The 23,645-nt window shown below is 39.8% G+C and overlaps 1 protein-coding gene across 3 annotated transcripts in view; it reads left to right on the top strand.

Moving 5' to 3' along the window:
- The first annotated feature begins 8,105 nt into the window (after positions 1-8,105).
- LOC126355998 (arf-GAP with dual PH domain-containing protein 1-like) overlaps positions 8,106-23,645 on the top strand; it is a 127,390-nt gene continuing 111,850 nt past the window's right edge. Inside the window, exons 1-2 of one of the 3 annotated variants that reach the window (XM_050006632.1) lie at positions 8,106-8,231; positions 19,048-19,273. In XM_050006632.1, coding sequence (XP_049862589.1) covers positions 8,150-8,231; positions 19,048-19,273 — 308 coding nt within the window. In that variant the 5' untranslated portion in view covers positions 8,106-8,149. Of the gene's footprint in view, positions 8,232-19,047; positions 19,274-23,645 lie in introns of those variants that run through there. The other 2 variants (XM_050006631.1, XM_050006633.1) reach the window with 2 other exon arrangements.

The following is a 23,645-nucleotide window of genomic DNA, read 5'->3' as shown; positions in this document are numbered from 1 at the left end:
TAGTCAGATAAGCCTCTACATCCTTACATTTGTCCTCTAGCCATCTCTGCTTAGCCATTTTGCACTTCCTATCAATCTCATTTTTGAGAAGTTTGTATTCCTTTTTGCCTGCTTCATTTACTGCATTTTTATATTTTCTTCTTTCCTCAATTAAATTCAATGTTTCTTCTGTTACCCATGGATTTATACTAGCCCTCGTCTTTTTACCTACTTGATCCTCTGCTGCCTTCACTACTTCATGCCTCAGAGCTACCCATTCTTCTTCTACTGTATTTCTTTCCCCCATTCTTATCAATTGTTCCCTTACGCTCTCCCTGAAACTCTGTACAACCTCTGGTTTAGTCAGTTTATCCAGGTCCCATCTCCTCAAATGCCCACCTTTTTGCAGTTTCTTCAGTTTTAATCTACAGTTCATAACCAATAGATTGTGGTCAGAGTCCACATCTGCCCCTGGAAATGTCTTACAATTTAAAACCTGGTTCCTAAATCTCTGTCTTACCATTATATAATCTATCTGATACCTTTTAGTATCTCCAGGATTCTTCCATGTATACAACCTCCTTTTATGATTCTTGAACCAAGTGTTAGCTATGATTAAGTTATGCTCTGTGCAAAATTCTACCAGACGGTTTCCTCTATCATTTCTCTCCCCCAATCCATATTCACCCACTATGTTTCCTTCTCTCCCTTTCCCTACCCTCGAATTCCAGTCACCCATGACTGTTAAATTTTCATCTCCCTTTACTATCTGAATAATTTCTTTTATCTCATCATACATTTCATCAATTTCGTCATCATCTGCAGAGCCAGTTGGCATATAAACTTGAACTACCGTAGTAGGCATGGGCTTCATGTCTATCTTGGCCTCAATAATGCGTTCACTATGCTGTTTGTATTAGCTTACCTGCACTCCTATTTTATTATTCATTATTAAACCTACTCCTGCATTACCCCTATTTGATTTTGTATTTATAACCCTGTATTCACCTGACCAAAAGTCTTGTTCCTCCTGCCACTGAACTTCACTAATTCCAACTATATCTAACTTTAACCTATCCATTTTCCTTTTTAAATTTTCTAACCTACCTGCCCGATTAAGGGATCTGACATTCCACGCTCCGATCCGTAGAATGCTAGTTTTCTTTCTCCTGATAATGACGTCCTCCTGAGTAGTCCCCGCCCGGAGATTCGAATGGGGGACTATTTTACCTCTGGAATATTTTACCCAAGAGGACGCCATCATCATTTAACCACACAGTAAAGCTGCATGCCCTCGGGAAAAATTACAGCTGTAGTTTCCCCTTGCTTTCAGCCGTTCACAGTACCAGCACAACAAGGCCGTTTTGGTTAGTGGTACAAGGCCAGATCAGTCAATCATCCAGACTGTTGCCCCTGCAACTACTGAAAAGGCTGTTGCCCCTCTTCAGGAACCACACGTTTGTCTGGCCTCTCAACATATACCCCTCTGTTGTAGTTGCACCTTCGGTACGGCCATCTGTATCGCTGAGGCACACAAGCCTCCCCACCAACGGCAAGGTCCATGGTTCATGGGGGAAGCTGTCTAATATAGCCTCTCTCTCTCTCCTCTCTCTCTCTCTCTCTCTCTCTCTCTCTCTCTCTGTGTGTGTGTGTGTGTGTGTGTGTGTGTGTGTGTGTGTGTGTGTGTGTGTGTGTGAGGGCGCGCGCTCACGCGCGTGTGTGCTATCGTAGTTGTTGTTGGTAGGGATGGTGATGCTGACGAACCAAGTGGCCTGTCAAGCTTAATGTCACCATCCAAATGATGGATCACCATCAACACTGTCACATGCCCTTGCTTCATGAGACACTGTGGAGAGCTTTGGCATTTAAACCAAGACATTGGTGCAAAGTCTGGTGATCAGGAACCTTATGCCAGCACCTTTCCTCCCACTGCTGGCCAACTACGGCAATGAATTTTTTTTCCACCAGCAGGGTTTGAACCGGCCTACCCATTGGCCAAGTGCCACCAAACAAGCATGCATTAGTGACCTTGGCCATGGAGGTGGGTTAGCCTACATCACTGCGTGCCAGTTCTATAACATCTTCAGTAACAGTTTTGCTTGGTTTGAAAGGCTGTCTTTTCATTTTTCCTGGCACACACACTTCATATTTTTCTTCGTATGCAGTAGCTCCTCACATTTTGGGTAAAGCTTCCCTCTGTCCAAGTTTTGGTGCCACAAAACTTCTGCCTGTTGCTTCATTTTCCACTTATTGATGTTTTGTCACTGAGTAGGATTAATGTAGTGTTATTCACTTTTTAATATTCACAGTGCACTAAACAGACATCACTGCTTGATGATGTTCCTTATCACCAAAAGACACACTAATGTTACCATTTTTTAATCTAATGCACATTCCCTTCTTGTCCATTTGCTTGACAGATAACAAGTTCCCATCCAGTTCTTTACCAGAAGCACTTCTGTTAACTAGATTGTCTTACTACCACATGATTTTACTGCTTTCATGATCACACATCCCTTATAAATCACTTTAGTAACTTTCCCAGCAGCCATTTTCACTTCTCCAAAGTTACCTATCTCTACATCTTGCAGTATCTCTTGGTGAATAGTCATATGATGTAATGCTCCTGAATTCAGAACCCACAACTTTTCATCAGCACATCCTCTACCTTTGGTCGCTGTCATTACCACTATTTCATCATCTGATTTACTGGGAATATTCTGCTTGTTCGATGCACCCATCAGGGGTTTTTCATTGAAATGTGGGCAGTCCCTGGCGAATTGGTCTGTTTCACTACAGGAGAAAAAGAGTCAGTTTCTACTGGATGTGTTCTTTCCACCTTCTTGGTTTTTTTGTGATTTTCCTAATGACCCTGGAAAAACTTGTTTTGTTTCTGATCTCCATCTTGTGCTGCATATGCTTCGGCTCCTTCTTGGCTCTTGGTGGACTTGGAATCTGATTATAGGTGTGTCTCTTCTACTTCTAATCTGTTGATAACAGTGTCTATGGCGAATCTGTCTTCATCTCTTTCTAAACTTCTAATGAGGCTTTCATACTTCTCCAGGGATATCCTGAGAAGCATGAGGTCCTGCAACTGTTATGTCAACTGGGGTGTAGCCCCCTTCCTTCACTAATCTACTGGCAGACAATATCTTCATTACATAGTCGTCCAGGGTCATGTTGTCTTCATTTTTTGATGTTTACGAAGCTCAGTGTTAAGTAGATGCAGCTGCAGTGTATTTTTTTAAGCTTCTTCCAAGCGTCCTTTGTTAGCTTAGGAGTACCAATCGTCTCTAGACAGCTGTCTTCAAAACATATTAGAATGATGGCAAGGCCTCCTCAGTTTTCTTCTCTTTCTCTGTATCCAATTCATTGTAATGTGTTCCAAAGCCAAGTTCTGTGGCATCCCATGTTTCACTATGCTCACCACACTCATAAACTGGGCCCATAACCTGTTGTAATTGTGAAACGCAATGTTATTGTGATGTGGATAGCTTGTTGACCTACAAGGCACGTTACATCACTGTAAATAATGCATTGCAGATACACACACTCATACACTGTGCAAAATGGCACTACCATCACAGTACAGAATTTACAGAGAGATGTTTTGCTGTGAACTATACAGCTGCCCCAATGAACACATGTGTGGCCTCCCCCCTCCCCCCCCCCCCCCCCCCACACACACAGAGAGAGAGAGAGAGAGAGAGAGAGAGAGAGAGAGAGAGAGAGAGAGAGAGAGAGAGAGAAAAGTGAAGCAGAAGCTAGAAATCCTTTTATCTCTCACTACTCTGGAAACAGAACTGAATTCAAATGATGGCTACCGCATTAACTAGACAGAATTACAACAAAAATGCTAATCCATACATATTGCAAAAATTGATGTAGGTGTGTACGTACATATGATAATCTAAACATATAATAAAAATGGATGTATGTGCATATGTATGCATGAATGATGTCAATTTCATTGTAAAAACCAGAAAACTTTACTTATGGCCTGATGTCCTCTATCACCTTCAATGTCGTCACCTCAGGCATGTATGTGACAATCCCAGCATTGTTCCCCTTTTTGGAAGCACTCCTGCAAGGCTACAGGGTGAAGAGTGTTCTGGACCCATTGCGATTCCACTTGGATGTCTTCAGTCACGCCAAAATGTTATCCTTTCAACATAATTTTCATCTTTGTCAACAGATAGAATTTGCATAGGTCTAGGTCTGGTGAGCAGGGATGGTGGTGGACCATTGCATTGTTGTTTTTGGCCAGGAATTTTTCCAGAATGAGCTGTGCATGTGCGGGCATGTTGGCATGGTGCACCAACCAGTCTTTCTTTTTCCACAACTCTGCCCATTTGTGCCCATTTTGCCTCAAAACCTTGCAGTGCCCGTTGACAAGCTGACCATGCAGCACAAACTGCTTATGCAATATTGCCCGTATATATATATATAAAAAAAAAAAAAAAAAAAAAAAAAAAAAAAAAGGGGGGGGGGGGGGCATTGACTTCATGTTGCTATGAAATTGTTGAGCTTGTTTTGGCCTTGGAGTAGGTAGCATTTTCTTTTGTGATGATTGTTGCTTCTTTTCATGGTCATAACTATAGACTAAATATTCATCACCTGTTATGACTCTAGATAAGAATTTTGGACACACTAAAACTTTTTGTTGCAGCTCAGCGGATGTCTGAATCTTGAGATTTCATTGATTGAAGTTGAGAAAGTGAGGGCAAGTCTGCTGCAATTCATCTCTTGTTCAGTTTAGCAGCCATAATTCGTTGACACTATGTACTATATGCAGCCCAAGTCTATTACAAACATCATGAATTGTATGCTTTTGGTCTTTGTGAAGCATGTCATGCATTTTCATTATTATTTCCAGTGTGGTGCATGTTGATGGTCTACGGGAATGTTTTTCATCTTCCACAGATTCTCAGCCTTCCTTGAAGAGCTTGAACAACTCAAATGCTCTTGCTTGACTCAGTTCACTCTCACCAAATGCCTCTATCAGCATGCAGTGGGTTTCAGCTGCAGTTTTCTTCAACTTGAAATAGAATTTGATGCAAATTCGTTGCTCCTTCACGTTATCCTCTTCACAATTTGCAGAAGCACTGGATCATCCCAATATGTACCACTAAAACTCACAACTGCATGCACCAATGATGATCCAGCTTTGTGCCACAGTAGCTGAAAAGTGTACCTCAAGACATCTAGCATTGGAATGTCATACTATTACTGGTTTTACTGGTACAATTAAATTCTCAGAAATTTTTGGTAGCACCTTGTATATATGTATTTATAGTTGTTCCACATACCCTCCCAAACCACTGGACTGATTTCAACCAAACTTGGTACAAACAGCATTTACTGGTTAGTGAGAATCACTGTGAGATCAAGAACCACCTACCTATGAAAGGTCCAATTTTTTTTACATAGTCCAATTTTTTACACAGTCCAATCTAGCCACTGTCATGAATGATGATGATGATGATGAAGAAAGGATGAGGACAACACAAACACCCAGACCCCAGGCAGAGAAAATCCCCAACACGGCCAGGAATTGAACCTCGGATACCGTGATCCAAAGGTAGCAATGCTAGCCACTAGGCCACAAGCTGCAGGCACACAGTATTTTTGCTGACAGTATTCACATGTACCACTGAATGTACATGCAAAATTATATCATTGTTTGACTCACAGTTCAGGAGATATGAAGTGATAAACATTGAGATGCATGAAGAAATGCCACATTACGCATAATGATTATAAACAAATGTACCTGCAAAATATATCACTGTACAACACATTGCACATTGCATTACACATTGTTCAGGATACATGACATCATAGAGACTGAACTGCATGAAATCGAAACTGATGGATGAAATTCACTACAGATACAGATTAAATATGTGTGAAATATGTTAAATTCAACCTCTGACAATAAAGCGCAGTGAATACAGTTAGAATGGTCGATTGGGCAACACTGGTGACTCCCAATGCTGAACCTGCATAGCAACCAGTGTTAACAACCTGCCCCACTATAGTTCAGTTGAGCTTCATGTGTATGTGATTATGGGGATCAAGTACTGTCCATGAAGTGTGTGTACAAGTGATTCGCCCATTTTTTTAGTGAGGATGATTCATTTTCATGGAACTTAGGTACCTAAGGGTTTGAGAGGACTTCTTAATACCTGCTGTAAACCCATTGTTTTTGTGAGACATTTGTACTGATGCGAGTACTTTTGGAAATGTCATTTCAAAGCTCATTTTAAATAATGATAAAAATTTATAGAATTTTGTATTTACATTGGTTTTACTATACACTGCAACCAAAATCTTGTATTTCTATTCTGATAAATGTCTTTTGTAAGACTGCAGTTTCTGGATTTTTTTTTCCATACCCAATTTTACTTTATTTTTGGTAGAAATTATCTGATAATCCAAGATCTTTTACAGCTACACCACTCTTTTCCCTGTCCGTATCTGTTGCAATATGATCTATTAACTGATGTGGTTATTGTAGTAGCCCTTTTTGTGCTAGTGAATGATAGGGGAATGCCAAAACTCTGAAGAATACTTACAAGGGTGCTCACTAGTTCATTTATGATACTTGTGTTTATGTTTATGCCTCAACACAGAATTAACTGATGTATGGTATTTTTTATTGATTGCATGTTCTGATGAAGGGTTGGTGAGTTTGTGAAATGTACCGTGATACGTTTCCCAATAGCTTATTTTTCTTTATGATGTGTAGCAAATGTGTCATTTGATGTGTTCAAATCTATCTTGTCAGTGATTATTTCAGAATTTTTTAGTCTGCAGGAGATTTAGCCAGTGGAAAAATAACTATGTCTCTTACGAATGACAACAGGTATTCAACCAAGCATGGCCCAAGATCCACCTACTTTCGTGAATCTTCTCTTCCCCATCCTGTTTACATGTAGGCCTAGCCTAGTGAAACTCCATCTATTGGTAGTTCTGACTGGTATCAGAGCAACATGTCAAATGCCACCAGTGCCATCTCTCTGAGCATTAATCTGCCTAAGAGCTCCAGTAAGGAATGGCTGATCCTGATGCCAGAAAAGGTTGACAAAGTGCACATTGGCACCACAGGTCATCGAATCTATCTTATTCTCATCACCACCTGTCATGAGGCTCATCCTTGTCCAAACTGTTTCCCAGCCCGCCCACTATCACTATATGGTCCTCTATGATAAAAAATCTTTATATAAAGACCCAAAGTCCTATATCACTTCATTTAGCCCTGAATTTGATTTGTAAATGCTGGTAGACTGGTATGCTGCTCCTAAGCTTTCCTGCAACTGAAGGCCTATACCTTGCTTATGGCTACTACCTAGCAGCAGCACTTTTTTCTTCCTAACATTTTGCATATTCATGGGCTTCCTGATCTGAGTTGAAGTGTGTCACATACTTCCTGCTCCTAATCCTACCTGAGGCTCTTCTCCACTGACCTCTGGTAGTGGTAGTGCCTGTTTTTTTGCGTTGAAAATCATACTATCATTTAATGTTCTCTTTCTCCCTGCCAGATCTCAGATCTCAATCACTCCCATCCCGTCTACCTCACTCATTCTGATCAGTTCCTCCATTGCTTCCTTCAACTGCGCCTGAAAGTTACAAAATTTCCCTTCCTGCTAGTGAAAATGTTCCTGTCGCATACTGTGCAGTTCCAGAACGGAGCCTCTTCTGTTCTCCCCCCCCCCCCCCCCCCCAGTGAATACGTTTCCCACAATACTGGTAACAAAGCTTCCTACTTTAACAGCCATTTAGAAAACAGTGGACACGAGAAGACGATAAACACAAAACCGATCGTACAGCTCACTAAAGCGGGTTTCGTGCGCCAGATTTGCGGCTATTTCTAGTCTACAAGCTATGATTTGCCTGTACAGTTATGATCTGCGCCCCCAGATCTGATCAGTTTTGCTCAAAGCTGCAAATTCAAGGTATGTGTAATTTTCTGGTCTACAGATTTAGTGTACGCAGCCAATTGTAGCGACACAATGTGGTTGCAGACTAGCCTAGTGGCCTGCACGCGAAATTTGTTGCGAAAGATGTTTTCGATTGTTTCGAATCGACTCGTAAGCAAAGATTCGTGCAGAATTGTATGTTTCAATGGTAGTCGTTGGCAGTGTTTAGTAAACACGGAAAAGTGGTTATGGCGGATAGAAATGAGAAGTTGCTTCTAGAGCTACTGAAACGACCAGGAAATGGTGAATGCGTTGACTGTGGGAGTAAAGGTACGCACATTTAGAGATGTACGAGTTGTTAGTGCTACGAGTTAAAAGCGGAAATGATACTGTACCATGTTAAGTTACCCGTAATAATTTTATAAACGTTTTGTAACCAGAAGTTTAAGTATTAAACGTTTCTTCATCCGTGCTGTGAACAGTCAGTGCATATGACAGGACACTCTTCTTTACTGGACGTGTACGACTATGCTTATAATCGTGTTTCATATTATGTTCTATATGTTCACGAAACTCCCGGGTGTGGTGAGTAATGCGTTTTTACTTGTCTTTATGCTATCACCTACTCCTGCTAATAGAAAAGAGGAAAATGATACTATCTGGTGCTTACGAAGTTTTATGAAACCAAGAAAATATTTAGTAGTAGTTCGCATGTCACAACCCCCGTAATCAGGCTACCTGTGGAGTCTTCACTTTCCAGCATTTTCTGCAGTTCCTCATGAATTGATTAGAAGATTTTGTCATTGCCCAAGTTATTGCTGGATTGTAACCGACGAATATAAAAGTGTAGGTGCAGGAGCATGTGCTTAAACACTGCCGTTCCAGCAAGCTATCTTCATTACAGCACTTGGTCTTCTGTTCCTACTGAAGTCTGGTGCCCAAGCATTGGTACTAGGATATTTAAACATGTCTTTATTATGAGAAATGTGTCAAGCAACTAAACCATCACCAACGGACCTTATGTACTTACTGACAGTGACTGCAGAGCATTGTGAAAAGTGGTTGTAAAAAGTCACATTAAATTAGTGCAAGGAAACATCACGGGTTCCAAAATGCTACCAACAGTCCAGATAACATCATGACTGTGCATACGGGGTTAAAAAGAATGGGGTATAATGGTTGAGCAGCTCCTGATAAGCCACACATTTCTGTAGCCAAGTCTAAATGGTGCTTGAAGTGGACAGCAGATGACTTGAAATGAATGATTTGTAGTGATGAATAATGCTATGTAATAGGAAAGTCTGATAGAAGGGTTTGTGTTTGGCGAATGTATGCAGAATGTTGCATGCCATCAAGTTAAGTGCCAACATTATGGTATGGGGATGTTTTTTGTGGTTGCGGTGTGGTCCTCCAATTGTGCTTAATAAAACGCTAAATGCAGAAAAATATGAACATATTTTAAAGCATTGTGAACTGTGTACAGCAAAGGAGCAGTTCAGAGATGACAGTTGTTTGTATCAGCATGGCAACCCTGTCATGAAGCAGCATTGATGAGGCAGAGGTTTATGAACAATAACATTCCTGAAATGAAGTGGACTGTCCAGAATCCCAATCTGAACTCAGTGGAATACATTTTGAATGAGGTAGGATGTTGACTTCACTCCGTACCGTAGCATCCAGCATCACTACTTTCTCTGCGATGTGTGTCGCTTTTGATCTGAGGAAATTCTCTCTGGATTCCAGCGGCTATCTGATTTGGTGAAGGCTGCCGGTATTGCTTACAAGATGAAGGCGGAGCTCACCATCTGAAGCATCGTCGACAGAACCGACTGCGGACCTTTGGTGCAGAACTGGGTGAAGGGTCTGAATCAGAGGCTCAGACAGTTTTGCTACTGTGTTGGCTGCAGATTCCTTGACTTGTGCCATAGGGTGGTGGGGTTTTGGGTTCCACTGAATAAATCAGGAGTTCACTACACTCAGCTGGCAGCTACACGGGTAGCGGAGACTGTGTGGCGTGGACTGGGCAGTTTTTTAGGTTAGAAGGCCTCGGGAAAGTACAGGGTGGGCTGCGATCTCAAAGGGTGCATGGTAAATACAGGGCATGCTTGGATCAAGGAACAGTCGGAATTGTAGTTGTAAATTGTTGTAATTGTGCTGGGAAAGTCCCTGTGCTTCAAGTGCTAATAGCACAGAAGCTGAAATCGTTATAGGTACAGAAAGCTGGCTAGAGCCTGAAATAAGTTCTGCAGAAATTTTTACGACATCTCAGGCGGTGTTCAGGAAAGATAGATTAGGCAGAATTGGTGGTGGAGTGTTTGTGTCTGTCAGTAGTGGTTTATCTTGTAGTGAAGTAGAAGTAGATACTCCGTGCGAATTGGTATGGGTGGAGGTTATACTTAACAGCCAAACTAAGTTAATAATTGGCTCCTTCTACCGACTCCCAGACTCCGATGATATAGTTGCGGAACAGTTCAGAGAAAGTTTGAGTCTTGTAACAAATAAATACCCCACTCATACAGTTATATTTGGTGGGGACTTCAACCTTCCCTTGATATGTTGGCAAAAATGCTTGTTCAAAACCGGTGGTAGGCAGAAAACATCTTCCGAGATTGTCCTGAATGCTTTCTCTGAAAATTATTTCGAGCAGTTAGTCCACGAACCCACGCGAATTGTAAATGGTTGCGAAAACACACTTGACCTCTTGGCCACAAACAATCCAGAGCTGATAGAGAGCATCATGACTGATACAGGGATTAGTGATCACAAGGTCATTGTAGCTAGGCTCAATACCATTTCTTCCAAATCCACCAGAAACAAACGCAAAATAATTTTATTTAAAAAAGCGGATAAAGTGTCACTAGAAGCCTTCCTAAGAGACAATCTCCATGCCTTCCGAACTGTCTATGAAAATGTAGACGAGATGTGGCTCAAATTCAAAGATATAGTAGCAACAGCAATTGAGATATTCATACCTCATAAATTGGTAAGAGATGGAACGGATCCCCCGTGGCACACAAAACAGGTCCGAACGCTGTTGCAGAGACAACGGAAAAAGCTTGCAAAGTTCAGAAGGACGCGAAATCCCGAAGATTGGCTAAAATTTACAGACGCGCAAAATTTGGCACGGACTTCAATGCGAGATGCCTTTAATAGGTTCCACAACAAAACATTGTCTCGAAATTTGGTAGAAAATCCGAAGAAATTCTGGTCGTATGTAAAGTACACAAGCGGCAAGACGCAGTCAATACCTTCGCTGCGCAGTGCCGATGGTACTGTTACCAACGACTGTGCCGCTAAAGCGGAGTTATTGAACGCAGTTTTCCGAAATTCCTTCACCAAGAAAGACGAATGGAATATTCCAGAATTTGAAACACGAACAGCTGCTAGCATGAGTTTGGGTTGCGAAGCAACTCAAATCGCTTGATACGGGCAATTCTTCAGGTCCAGATTGTATACCGATTAGGTTCCTTTCAGATTACACTGATACAATAGCTCCCTACTTAGCACTCATATACAACCGCTCGCTCACCGATAGATCTGTACCTACAGATTGGAAAATTGCGCAGGTCGCACCAGTGTTTAAGAAGGGTAGTAGGAGTAATCCATCTAACTACATACCTGTATCATTGACGTCGGTTTGCAGTAGGGTTTTGGAGCATATGCTGTATTCAAACATTATGAATTACCTCGAAGGAAATGATCTATTGATACGTAATCAGCATGGTTTCAGAGAGCATCGCTCTTGTGCAGCGCAACTAGCTCTTTATTCGCATGAAGTAATGACCGCTATCGACGGGGGATCTCAAGTTGATTCCGTATTTCTGGATTTCCAGAAAGCTTTTGACACCGTTCCTCACAAGCGACTTCTAATCAAGCTGCGGCCCTATGGGGTATCGTCTCGGTTGTGCGACTGGATTCGTGAATTCCTGTTGGGAAGGTCGCAGTTCATAGTAATAGACAGCAAATCATCGAGTAAAACTGAAGTGATATCAGGTGTTCCCCAGGGAAGCGTCCTGGGACCTCTGCCGTTCCTGATCTATATAAATGACCTGGGTGACAATCTGAGCAGTTCTCTTAGGTTGTTCACAGATGATGCTGTAATTTACCATCTAGTAAGGTCATCTGAAGACCAGTATCAGTTGCAAAGTAATTTAGAAAATATTGCTGTGTGGTGTGGCAGGTGGCAGTTGACGCTAAATAACGAAAAGTGTGAGGTGATCCACATGAGTTCCAAAATAAATCCGTTGGAATTCGATTACTCGATAAATAGTACTATTCTCAAGGCTGTAAATTCAACTAAGTACCTGGGTGTTAAAATTACGAACAACTTCAGTTGGAAAGACCACATAGATAATATTGTGGGGAAGGGGAGCCAAAGGTTACGTTTCATTGGCAGGACACTTAGAAGATTCAACAAGTCCACTAAAGAGACAGATTACACTACACTCGTTCGTTCTCTGTTAGAATATTGCTGCACGGTGTGGGATTCTTAGCAGGTGGGATTGACGGAGGACATCGAAAGGGTGCAAAAAATGGCAGCTCGTTTTGTATTATCACGTAATAGGGGAGAGAGTGTGGCTGATATGATACGCGAATTGGGATGGAAGTCATTACAGCAAAGAAGTTTTTCGTCGCGGCGAGATCTTTTTACGAAATTTCAGTCACCAACTTTCTTTTCGGAATGCGAAAATATTTTGTTGAGCCCATCCTACACAGGTAGGAATGATCATCAAAATAAAATATGAGAAATCAGAGCTCGAACAGAAAGGTTTAGGTGTTTGTTTTTCCTGCGCGCTGTTAGGGAGTGGAATGGTAGAGAGATAGTATGATTGTGGTTTGATGAACCCTCTGCCAAGCACTTAAATGTGAATTGCAGAGTAGTGATGTAGATGCTTGTGGGAAGGATAAGTATATCACAGGCATATTGTTAGATCTCTCTAAGGCTTTCAGTAGTGTTGACTATAAAATTCTATTAAATAACTGAGAATCATTAAACAGAAGAGGTCTAGCTAAAGAAGTGTACCTAGCAGGTAGGATACAAAGAATAGACGTAACAAAGTCATCAAATAAGACTATGAACTTTTAGTGAAATACTTATAAAAAAGAAAATACATTATTATCGGAGCTCATCATTGTTGCATATTAGTTTCCTACAATGCCAGTGTCAATTCTGAGGCTTAAACCTTAGCAGTATCTGAGTGCACACCTTCAAAATTCTGTATAGGCCTATGTGAAATTTTTGATTTGTGCCAGTATAGTTCCAGTACAATGACCTGGTGCTCTTATTTTGGATTACACTTATGAACTTGTCTCTTGTTGCTATAGACTTGGCATTCGATGTCTTGGTTTTGCTTATCATTTATCCTACTGATCTATATCCACGTCTGCACTCTGCAAAACGCCCTGAGGTGGATGGCAGAGAATACGTCCTATTCACATATGGAGCATGAGAAGTATGAGTGAATGCCTCTGCACATGCAGGAATTATTCTAATCTTATCCTCATGATTCTTCCCTATGTGAGTGATATGTAGGTTGTTTTGGTATATTTCTAGAGTTATTATTTAAAGCTAGTTCTTGAAATTTTGGTAGACTTTCTCCGGATGGTTTACGTCTATCTTCAAGAGTCTTCAAATTCAGTTCCTTCAGTATGTCTGTCACACATTCCCATGGAGTAAACAAATCTGTGACCATTCATCGTGCCCATCTCTGTATTCGATCAATACCCCTGTCAGTCCTATATTGTATGAGTCCCACACACTTGAGCAATATTCCAGAACTGGTCACCTGAGTGATTTGTAAGCAATCTCCTTTATAGATTGATTGCACTTCCCTAGTATTCTACCAATAAACTGAAGTCTACCATCTGCTTTACCCATGACTGAGCCTATGTAATCATTCCATTTCATGTCCCTACAAAGTGTTACACCAAGGTATTTGTACGAGTTGGGTGATTCCAACAGTGTCTCATTGAGGTTACAGTCAGAGGATACTACTTTTTTCATTTTGTGAAATGCAAAATTTTACATTTCTGAACATTTAGAGCAAGTTGACAATCTCTGTACCACAGTGAAATCTTATCAAGATCTGACTGAATATTTATGCAGCTTCATTATAGACAGCTACATTATCTGCAAAGAAACCTGATTTTACCATTAATATTGTCTGCAAGATCACTAAAATGCAACATGAACAGCAAGGGTCCCAACACACTTTCCTGGGGCACACCCAAAGTTAGTTAACTACTTCTGACAATGACTCTCCATCCAAGATAACACGCTGTTTCCTCCCTACCAAAAAGTCCTCAATTCAGTTACAAATTTAAATTGGTATTCCATATGGTCATACTTTTGACAGTAAGTGTAGGCGTGGTACTGAGTCAAATGCTTTTTGGAAATCAAGAAGTACTACATATGCCTGGTTGCCTTGATCCAAAGCAAATATGTGTGCCATATTGGAATCGTGGTTTATGGTCGTTTCCGCCATATTTGTGACGTCATGGATCAAAGCAGATGGGCGGGAACGGACGCTTCTGTATTTCCGATCTAGCCTTGTTGTAGACGGGTGTGACCAGTGGCATTTTCCAAGAACTGAGCACAGTTTTGTGTTCAAGCGATATACAATAGATTGTAGCTAGAAGAGGGGATAACTCACCCACAAATTCAATGTAGAATCTGACAGGAACTCCATCAGGGCCTGGAGCTATAATGACACACAATTGAAGGTTTCAAATACGGAAAGTAAGGGGTGGCTTGCAGAGCTGCAGGAAAATTTAAAACCACTTGCTTAGGGCAGTACCTGGCTAACACTTGCTGGCTTGTCTACCTGAGATCTGCATTTTGTGCTACCATGATTTGATTATTTCAGCCTGTGATTTATGCAGCTTTGGTGCTCTTCACAGGTTACTAAATGCAAGTGTTTCTGTCATGAATTATAGAAAATTGGTGACAAGGAACATCATCAGATAGTTTTCAATTCAAGAAACTTTACCAACAGCCGTATACTTTTAGATATTTTATTTTATTCAGAAAGCAACCAGTTTCCGCGATTCATTTTGCCATCTTCAGGTCCCTGCATAGTAAGAGTATACCTGTAGTAATATAAGGGAGAAAAAATCCAGTTTACGAGAAGTGACAGGTAATAATAATACCGCTTAAGCTTAAAAATGATATTACTACATGTATACTCTTTTATTATGCAGGAGCCTGAAGATGGCAAAATGAATTGCCGAAACTGGTTGCTTTTGCAATAAAATAAAATATCTTAAAGTGTACGGCTGTTGGTAAAGTTTATTGAATTGAAAAGTACTTACCAGCCAATATCACCAGGCCATAATAAATCAACAGAGATCGTCATATAGTGTCAGTAACATTTCCCCATTTGCTGTCCTCAACAAATCAAAGAAACCATTTGTGGCATTTCATACTGTCTTGTATTGCAAGTGCGATTTCTGATCCAGTTTGTCAGTGTGCTATATTGCTTACTCCTTGTAGCCTTTTACACATATTGTTTCACAATTTACAGCCTCTTGCTGACTGAGTGAGGCAGCACTATGGTTAGCACACCAGACTCGCATTCAGGAGGATGGTGGTTCAAAGTCCCATCCAGCCCTTCAGATGTAGGTTTTTAGTGATTTTCCTAAATCAAATAAGGCAAAATCCAGGGAAGTTCCTGTGAAAGGACACAACCCATTTCCTTGTTCAGTTCAAACTTGTGCTCCATCTCTAATGACCTCGTTGTCAACAGGGTGTTAAACTCAAATCTTCCTCCCTTCCTCTTGCTCATTCCTGTTTGCAAGACTTACAGCCATTATAATTTCATGTGTGAATCTTGCAATGTGTCTTATGCACAATATATAATTTATGATTATATTGTCAGGTTGACACCAGTTAAACAAGTTAATGTGAAAGCAGCAGCATCTTCAGGCCCATCACTTGATGAGGTCCTACAAATAAGCAAGCATACTTACACTGCTGGTAGTTACCAACAGCAACTAACATATTTGGACTATATGGTTTCAGTTTATTAGAGTTCCAAATCAATGACCAAGCAACATCAGTGTGTGCGTGCAGTAACCCCATTTAAGTGATTTGGAAAAATTTTACACTAGTCGTATGCAGTTGTTTGAACACACTCTTGTGAGGAAAAGATATTATTAAAACCTTAAGGTTAGCAGTGCTTCTACCAAGTGTGCCTGATCCCATGTGCAGTGCATGGAGGGGCTCAAACAGATCTATAAAAATTGTAGGAAATGGAGGTTATCACACCCATATTGGCTAGCTACTGGGTGACATCAATGGTTACTATTGAAAAAACCTAACAGGTCAGTCCATATATGTGATGATTTTAAAGTGTTGATGTGCACATAAACTAATCTTATTGATCTTTATTCATTATCATAACCAGAGGAGGTGCTTGCAAAGTTATTTCAGGGCCAGTATTCTCCAAAATCAATTTTGTGGATGATGTATAAATACGGTCATTTGCTTCTGGGAGTAGCAATTTTGCTTGCTATATTCCAAAGGTATCTTAATTGTTTTATTCAGGACATTCTTAATTGTACTAATTATTTAGATGATGATGTGGTACCGAGGCCTACATGGGAATAAGAGTTGTTTGACCACCGGCTGAACATTGGTTAAACTATCAGTTTCACAAGTTCACTTACTACCTAGGACACATCTTACTTAAAAATGGTTCATGCCCATGGTGAAACATGTAGCTGCCTTAGACAATCTGTCAGTTTTGAGGAACAGAAAAGACTTACAATTGTTTCTCAGTAAACTAAACTATTATGGCAAATATATCATGCATCATCCATATCAACAAGCATTCCTGTGACTAAAAAGAATGTACGCAGTCAGCACCACACCTGGAAACATTTCCAACCATTAAGTGCGTCACTCTAGCAACTAGTGCACATAGCGCAGCATCAGGGTCATGCTGTTGCATATAAATGCAAATGGTACAGAACAATCAATCATGTTTTTATTAGAACATCTCAACAGATGCACAGTGTAATTAATTCCAGATTGAATAAGAGGCACTGCCAATCATTCACAGGAGTTAAAAAGTCACTTGTGTCTCTATAATGCAAAGTTCCACTTAATCATGGAAAATAATCCACTGCTTATTCTGTTTGATCACCATGAATAAGCTCCCCAGATGAGCAGCATAGGGCCACCAATGATGGGCCCTGTACATTAGCTATTACAATATTCATTACAGGTCCAACACACATTGTGTAAGTGCAGACATCCTATCCCTTCTACCAGTGGACCACAACAAAGAGTTCGACTTTTGTGAGGCTTAGTGCTTTACACATGATGGCAACTACACCAAACTGTAGACTAACTCCCAGTCATGAAAAATGAGGTAGGCTGAGCCACAAGGCAGGAACCAGTTATCTATAGGATAATGTCGTTTATCCAACAAGTGTGTTCATAGCAGCTACAACAAGGCACCACTCTACAGTACAAATATTCTTTTACATCATCACTTCAGTACTGTGAATGGTGTCATTCCACTGATGAAACAAGAAAAAGAAGAAGAAGAAGAAGAAGAAGAAGGCCATTACTCTGCTCCATATTCTCTAGTTTCTTCACACATGGCACTAGATGTCCAGAATTCCAGAATGAAGGCACTAGCTTGTGAAAGAGGTCCAGAATCGACCAGACAGAAGGTCCTGTCACACTGTGCCGAACACGACTGTGGCACATTGTTTCTCACCTTGGCATAAACTTGAGCAACCATGGGAGATATCATCTAGCTTTTGTCAGTCCTATTCAAAGAGCAGTGTGGTTACATATGGTTTACACACCCTCTAAGTTTTAATAAAAGGCATGCTTGTGCAGCAAACTCTGCAACAGCCATAATCTGGGCATTGGTCTCAGTTTTTGCAATGACCTCCAGGCTTATAGACATGAGTTCTGCCAACACAGTGGCACAGAACATATGGCCATGCTCCCTTTCACGAAGCACTTAATTCAAAGATGGGAGGAGGGGGGGGGCATGGTAAATCACACTTAAGACTCTGAGTGGAACCCTGTACAAACCAAGTCATCTGAGGATGCCATCACCAGCTTCCTTGATACCTATAGACATTGTGAGCCCACAGCTCCTACTAACAGGCACCTTACTGTCACACAAGCTCCCAAGTCTGGGCTGACACCACCAGCTGAGTCGTGGAGTGGCTTCAATACATCGTTACCAGTTTCTGCGGCCGCCATATTTTCAAAGTTGTGGCAGGATGGGAGTGGCTGGTGTGTTATAGGATCCAGTTATGCCCATGACATCTATCACATACAGTGTCCCCACCTTGACCAATCAGCAACAAATGAACACAAGGTATCTGAGACATGTATAGTTTTGCCAGAGCATGTAGGCCAATCTGCCCCCACTGATTCCCACACCAATGCCTTTGCAGTGGTGGTGGTGCAATCTCAGACTATAATGTGAACCACAGTGGGCCATGAAAGGTATGATGGAGAGATAATGGGTGTCAAAGAAAATGTAACTCTGCCTACCATCCTGACTTTCCCAGCACCCATCCATCCATGTGTGGTCCCAAGCTACACACTGCAACCATTGGATCACCCAGGGCCATTCTGCTCACCTGTATCAACACTAGCTGGTTTCGTCTCTGACATTATCAGGCAGGAGGTGAAAGGTGAGGATATCAGCATCTCTACTCCCCTCCCACACTGATGGTCCTTGTCATTTTCATCGCTATGTGCTGGTTAAAAGGGTGAGGGATCTAGTATCCTATGATAGTATTGGACATATAGGTCTTAATGGTATGAGGTTCCTAACCTTTGTCTTGTAGTGACTTCCAGTACTCACATGTTATTAGATACATTTTTTGTAAATAATTTAGTAGTACATTATTTACATTGTAAATTATTTAAATCCTGCTAGAACTTTCCTTGAAACAGATATTATTTTTGTTTATTGAGTTTCACTTGAGCTCCTATTTCATCTCTAACTCACAGAAGTGTGATTTATGAAAGATGCTGCTGCACTTCATTCTAGCTAAGTTTTTAATCTCAAAAGCAGATGTAGATACAATAGTTTTAGCTAACACTGTTATTCAAACTATTTCCAGGAAAAATGAACAATTTTTAAGTTCTTACATTTTTTTGTTACAGGTCCAGAATGGGCATCTTACAACATCGGAATATTTGTGTGTACTCGTTGTGCAGGAATTCACCGCAGTCTAGGAGCTCACATTTCAAAAATAAAACATTTAAAACTTGATAGGTGGGAAGACTGTCAAGTTGAAAGAATGAAGTCAGTGGGAAATATCACTGCCAAGGCAAAGTACGAAGAAAATGTACCTCCTTGTTATCGACGTCCAGTTGAAGGTGATCCACAGTGAGTTTATATGTGTAGCTTTATAGATGAACAATCAACTAATAAATGGTTATTTATCACTAGCATGCTTGACTAACCAAATTATGTGGGCTGATTTGGTGTTACTCGCAATGATTAGTTACAGCTGTGTAATATTAGGGTACTGTGGCTCTAAAAACTCATTTCATCTTCATGGATAGTTTTCTTAGTGTTGGTTTGAAAGATTTCTAAGCACAGATGTTTGTGTTAAAGTATAGCCTTCATTTCATACCACATTACAAAGTTAATGTCTTCCAATTTTTGCAACAGAAGAATAATGCAGTAGACTATTGTCAGCAAATGGTTGAATTTTATGGTTACTGTTTATGTGAAGAAAATACAGCAACAAAAATATCAGATATCTAAATTAATACCAATGAGTGAATGCTGTCGAAAAAAGTACCCCCGCCAGTTTTATAGATGTTTGCTGCAATTTGGTTGTTGGTTTCTTAACTTAAAATTGCTACATTGAATATTTTAGTTTCTGAAATGTGGGATGTCTAACATGTAACTTCCTGGCTGCCTGTGTTTCACATAATCATGGGTTCAAGACCAAGCAGGTATTCAGCTTTCTGTATGCAGTTTATATATCACTGTCAGCCTCCTTCTTTTTGCCTCTTCTGCATGGGTTTAAACATCAGTCAACAGTTAGTTAATTATATGAAGTCCATATAAATATTCCATGAAATGTTCAGAAAGAGTAGTGGGCAGTATTTTAAATTTTAAACCAGGCTATCATAAATGCAATAAATATAGTTGTCAAGAAACTTCACAGAATTGATTGAAACTGTGTTTTATCATTATGTCTGCTGTTTTCAGTCAGTTATTTGACTTATGATTTGGATAACAATTTTAGCTTAAAAACCCAGCAAACTGACGACATATTAATAAATATTTTTTCATCTGTTTATCATGTATTATATTGAGCACTTTTTCTTTCTCTTATGTTGACAGACCTCTTTTGGCAATAACTGTAAGACTGAGCAAATATCGTACATGACTTGAGTGGTTGGACAGTATTCTGTAGTAATTGTTGTAACACCATGGTATGTGACTTTGTATGCTGCATTATGTTGTTTTGCACTGTAATGAGTAGTGATACAATTCCTGGTCAAACAAAATTGCCATACCTAATTCCTCCATGAATAAGCAACTTAACTCATTTTTGTGAACTTTCAACAACACAGGGCAAATTTCTATTGTTGGCAGCATTACACAAAAGACTGGTGCTTATCCTTCCCATTTCTTGCAGATATATTGCACTCATTCAAGCTACCTTTCTCTGCTTCCTACTTTACATATATAAAAGTGACAACTAATAAGATCTCCCTGATTATTTGTTGACCTAATAGGAGTTTCATACTCCATCACCTCTCCTATAAATATTGAAATAATAGTTTTCTTATCATCATAATGAAAATTTTACATTGACTGAAATCAGTATTATCCTTTTCGCTGCTGCATACATACTTTCTATATTCTGTGCCGAGGGTGGCTTTTGATATGCCTGTACTGCTCACCAAATGCTGGTGCCTGTGCTGAGAGATGGCATTCTGACCAATATGAAATAATTTTCATCTGATTTTTCAAAAACTGTTAGATGAAGAAAACTTGATTTTTCACATCTTACAGACTGACATAATCACTTCATAAAGAACTGAATTTCTTTTCATTAGCCATCATACATAGTGCACTGCATCAAGGTAAAACATTGCACACAATTTTAAAGAGTTTGCTTTGCGTAAACTTTATGAACGGTTGATTTTAGCTCGTACATTGCAAGTGAAATGTAGATAAGATATCGAAATTTTATTTAAAATTGAGAACAGAATGATATCTCATTTCATTCTGCATGCAAGAGACACCTATCCACTTTCTTGTGCATCATGAACCTTGTGGTCATAACAGTCATATGTCGTAAACAATTCAAAATGTCAAAATGAGGTTTATTGCAAGTGATAGGATGCAATGAGGCTCATATGTTGTATGATAAATAACCAAAACATTTTTATTTACCAAGTTATGGAAGTAAACCATCTGAAGCAGTGTGAGGTCAGCGGCTAGGGATTCATACTACAAATGTCCATTGCACTGTAGGAAAACCTAAGCGGTGCAATGTACATGTCCATAGCACTTGAGGACCTTGATCTTGGAGGATTGGAACAATGGTCTCATCCCATACTTCTAGAGCATTCATTTACTCATTGTTAGCTGGTATTCAGACCTGTTCCCTGTTAATGTAGCAATATTTATTTAGGTTAAAAAGATGAGATCTGGTCCAGGTGCAACTTGTGGTTTCTGTACTGGGGAACATTCATCAATAGGAACTAACCTAGACCTCAGGCTACACTACAGATAAGTCTTGTCTCCACAACTAAGATTTCAGGAGAGTGGTGGGGCACAATATCACACTCCAGCCAAATGGTTACATACTGTATCTTCTTTCCGTTTCATAACCAACTACTAAATAATATCAAAAGCTAAATCCAAAATAAAATCTGTAGATAACCTATTATCCGCAATTTCACATTTCCTGACAGTTTACCACAACAGATAATACTAAAAGCCACATTTTGGAGAGATACTTAATGCAGTGTATGTTAGCTTCATTGCATGCTTATAGTTTTTGGTATTTTTGTGTCTAAACTTCAAATGTTTAATGTTTCATGCACTCAAACTGTTTTTATTTTTTATTTATGTTTACATTCAATCCGGGCACTCCAAGTTCCTTCACTTTCATCCTAACTGCATGCTCCAAAATTTTACCTGATAAATTGCACATTGAATTCATATTGTGTAGTTTTCAAATTTGTGGAATGCAGCTGGTATTCACAAAAAACTAAAACTCACTAAACTCATGTATAATACCCCCACGAAAAGAAAGTTGCTAATAATGCATGTTAGTCGCAGTCAGCAAGCAAGGAAACTAAAGTAATAGGACATATCGTGCACAATGGGTATTTTTCACTTGCTTTTTCTTCTATCATTCGTGAAACTCCTGCTGGGTGGTGATACTTATGTTACCGTAGTCTAGTGCACTCTGGGTGAGACATTTGCACACTTACTCTAGCGGTGAATAGAAAAGCCAAAGACAGAAACAAAAAAGCTGTCTAAAATGCCATCAAAACAGTTACACTAATCATCAATTAAAGACATATCTAAGCATAATAAAGATATAAAGAGACAGGGATTTGATAGCAAACTTTCAGCAACTGTGTTCATTTCATTTTGATGTAATCAGTGGAATGTGAAAATTGTGTGCTGATTGGTAGGACACCCTTAAGCAGGAACACTAGAGCCTTTGGTGGAAGAAATTGGGAACTGTATCATTAGCTGAAGGACAATCAGAGCCCAGTAACAGTACTGCACAACTGACAATACTGCAAATTTCAGCTTAATGTCATCAGTCAGGTCGAAATGCTGCATTATGCAAAGAGAATGGAAAGCTTACAGAATAAAAAGATGTATCAGGGCAGAATGTAAGTGCTCAACATATTACACCCATCTAGTATGAGAATTAAACTGTTAGTGATCTGTCTTAATTGTGCAAAATCTATACTAATAATCTGTGTGTAAAACCATCATGGCTGTCTATTTGTCTTTTGGGGCACCGTATATGCTTTAGTTAATCAGAACTGGATCACAGAAAGAAAGACATTTTGGTTTAAAATTTTACTATTTAACTTTCTTTGTCTGTGTGCCTGTCTGACATGCTAAACTCCAAAACTAATAGAAGTATGTCACACTTTGGGATATCTGATGTGATAAACACAGAGATATGTGAAAAACTGCTGCATCATGCATGACATTTATTATTACTGGCTCACTGAACTAATTTCAATCAAATTTGGCAAGGAGACAGCTTGAACCCTGAGGAAGAACATAGGCTACTTTTGAATGTGTGTAGTACAAGATATGCACTGATTTGAAGAACATTGCAGAAATTCGGGAAACACATTTATTCTCTGAAAAAGGTTTACTCTTTGCTTCCAAACTATATCATAAAGTGAAAATCCTTTTTATGGTTGGTATGTGCTATGTGATATGATTCAAAGTTATGAATATGCTTATACCATCTTCAGCGTGTTTATTCCATACTTCCACACTATTTGTTGCATAATGTACACATTGTATAATGTATAACTATTTTGCACACTATCCACTATTTTGGAATGAAAGAACTCAGTGGCTTGCAAGAAACTTTACACATAATTTCAAACCTTTGCAAAACTTTTTCACATTGACAACGCCCACAAAACAGTGAACAGAAAAAAAAGTTATCACTTACTATGTTATTGCTGTTCATGCAGTAAAACTGTTGTTACAGCGAACTTTTGATATCACTTTGCACCAG

Source organism: Schistocerca gregaria, chromosome 3, assembly GCF_023897955.1.
Source record: "Schistocerca gregaria isolate iqSchGreg1 chromosome 3, iqSchGreg1.2, whole genome shotgun sequence".
NCBI classification, from domain to species: Eukaryota; Metazoa; Arthropoda; class Insecta; order Orthoptera; family Acrididae; genus Schistocerca; species Schistocerca gregaria.
Note: the sequence above shows the minus strand (reverse complement) of the source record. Positions and strands in the feature narration are given on the sequence as shown.